The 1,913-nt window shown below is 39.3% G+C and overlaps 1 protein-coding gene across 1 annotated transcript in view; it reads left to right on the top strand.

Annotated features, from left to right (window-relative positions):
- Window positions 1-1,723, top strand: part of smchd1 (structural maintenance of chromosomes flexible hinge domain containing 1) — a gene marked incomplete in the record, with an annotated part of 41,856 nt that extends 40,133 nt beyond the window's left edge. The window contains 5 exon segments of the mRNA XM_014013296.1: window positions 262-371; window positions 722-792; window positions 874-1,042; window positions 1,129-1,278; window positions 1,411-1,723. Coding sequence (XP_013868750.1) covers window positions 262-371; window positions 722-792; window positions 874-1,042; window positions 1,129-1,278; window positions 1,411-1,496 — 586 coding nt within the window.
- Window positions 1,724-1,913: the final 190 nt, after the last annotated feature.

Below are 1,913 nucleotides of genomic sequence, written 5' to 3'. Positions count from 1 at the left end.
ATGTTATTGTGTATTATATGCAGTGCCATTTACATGATAAATAAAATGAATGAATGAATGAATGAATGAATGAATGAATGAATGAATGAATGAATGAATGAATCGTAAAGTTTAAAATGCTTATCATTGAAGTTTCAGAACAAAGACAAGTGATCATTAAAAAAATATCTTTAAAAAGTGCTTCATCCTTTTCTGACAAAATTAAAAGGCCAGCATGAATGATGTCATAGTTGTAACAATTAGGCTTTGGTTTTCTTATAGACCGCTGCCCCACATAAGAAATGGATACAGACTTTTCGATCCTCCTGGGAACCCGATCTACGCCAAAGATTGTCTGATTTTTACACGGGAAATTCAGAGTTGTGAAAAGAGTGAGTTGTTTGAGTTCAGCTACCTTGTTCTGTTGTTTTTGACGTGTCCGAATAATAAAACGTATCCAGAGTTTTTGTAGATCTGTGGATGTGTCCCAGTTCTTTGTGTGTTTGCTGTTGTTGGGGTGTTTCCTTCTTGTCCTACCACTCCAGAAGACTTTTGGGTAAATGTTTCCACCTGGAATCCATACTCATTGGGGGAGGGGATTCCTCCACAGGGGCTCTTGTCACCACAGTGGAAATGAGGCCTTTTTCAGCAAATTTGAATGATGTTTTCATGTGATTATCTTTACTGTTTTAAAATGTCATTTCAGGTGTGAAAGTTTTTTTTTCTTGTGTTTTCTTCCCAGTCTTTAAAAACCTCCTTGGAACCACCATCCTGATGGATGACCTGGAGTCTGCAATCAACTACAGGAAGGCGGTGCGTGATCCTGGCTGACAGAGTGGTGCCGTACCAAAATACTGGAGGTTATTTATCCACTAAATGAGCTGTCGTTTGCAGGTTGTGKGGAACAAAATCCAGTGTCCCACCATACTGACCCGGCAGGGGGACAGGGTCAATTCCAGAGCCAAATTTGGAGGAGCGCAGAACAGAGCCCCACCCATCTCAAGATTAAAAGTGTTTGGAGCGCCGCTTCCCCAACACTACTTTATACTGAAGCAACAAATAGGTGACACCTCTGAAAATCCTTTTTAAAGCTGTTATTTTACACCCTGCTCAGTCAGATTAGACTTTAAGTTTGTCTGTTGTGGATAGGTCTGCTCTCAGACTACAGCAAAATTATGAAGAAGAGAGAAAAGGCAGAAAAAGAGAAGAACGAGTATTTCGTAACTTGGAAACCAAACCAAACCCAACAAAGACTGGATGAGAAAATAAAGGAGCTTGAGGAAATTGACGAACAACTTGGTAACTCTCTCTCTCTCTCTCTCTCTCTCTCTCTCTCTCTCTCTCTCTCTCTATCTCTCTATCTCTCTCTCTCTCCCCTCTCTTTAACATTTTTTAAGTTTTGTTTGTAATAGCTCTGTTTTCTCCTTGCAGCTTCAATAAGACAAGGGAAACGAGGTCCTGAGGGCGCTGGAGAGCCATCAGGCATTGTGGCAAAACGACCAAGGAGGACAACCTAAGAGTTTTCAAGGGTTTTAATGTGGCCATGTTCTGACATGTATATGGAAACTTGACACAAGTATGGACATTTGGGTTTTTTTTTTTTTTTCTTTGTTAAAGCAATTGTTCTTAGCAGTAAATTTTATTCGGTTACCTCATTTGGCAGCAGCTGGAGGTACCAGAAGCTCAAAACAAGTGTCAAAAACAACAGCAAAATAAGCTGTTTGGCAGAGAAAATATGACTACTGCACATACTCAGCTCTACTGCTCATCCCACAAATGCATGTTCCTTGCAAATGTGGCACCATTTTAAAAGAGAAATTAAAAGTATTTTCAACACTATAAACATGTATTATCAAGAAGCAGTGTTACAGACATTTTCTTACGTTTTGTGCTAAGTTTTATGCTTTTATGCGTTTTGTGGTAAGTATATATAT

The sequence above is a fragment of the Austrofundulus limnaeus genome, unplaced genomic scaffold (assembly GCF_001266775.1).
Source record: "Austrofundulus limnaeus strain Quisiro unplaced genomic scaffold, Austrofundulus_limnaeus-1.0 Scaffold100, whole genome shotgun sequence".
Classification (NCBI taxonomy): Eukaryota; Metazoa; Chordata; class Actinopteri; order Cyprinodontiformes; family Rivulidae; genus Austrofundulus; species Austrofundulus limnaeus.
This window is presented reverse-complemented; position numbering and strand designations above follow the sequence as displayed.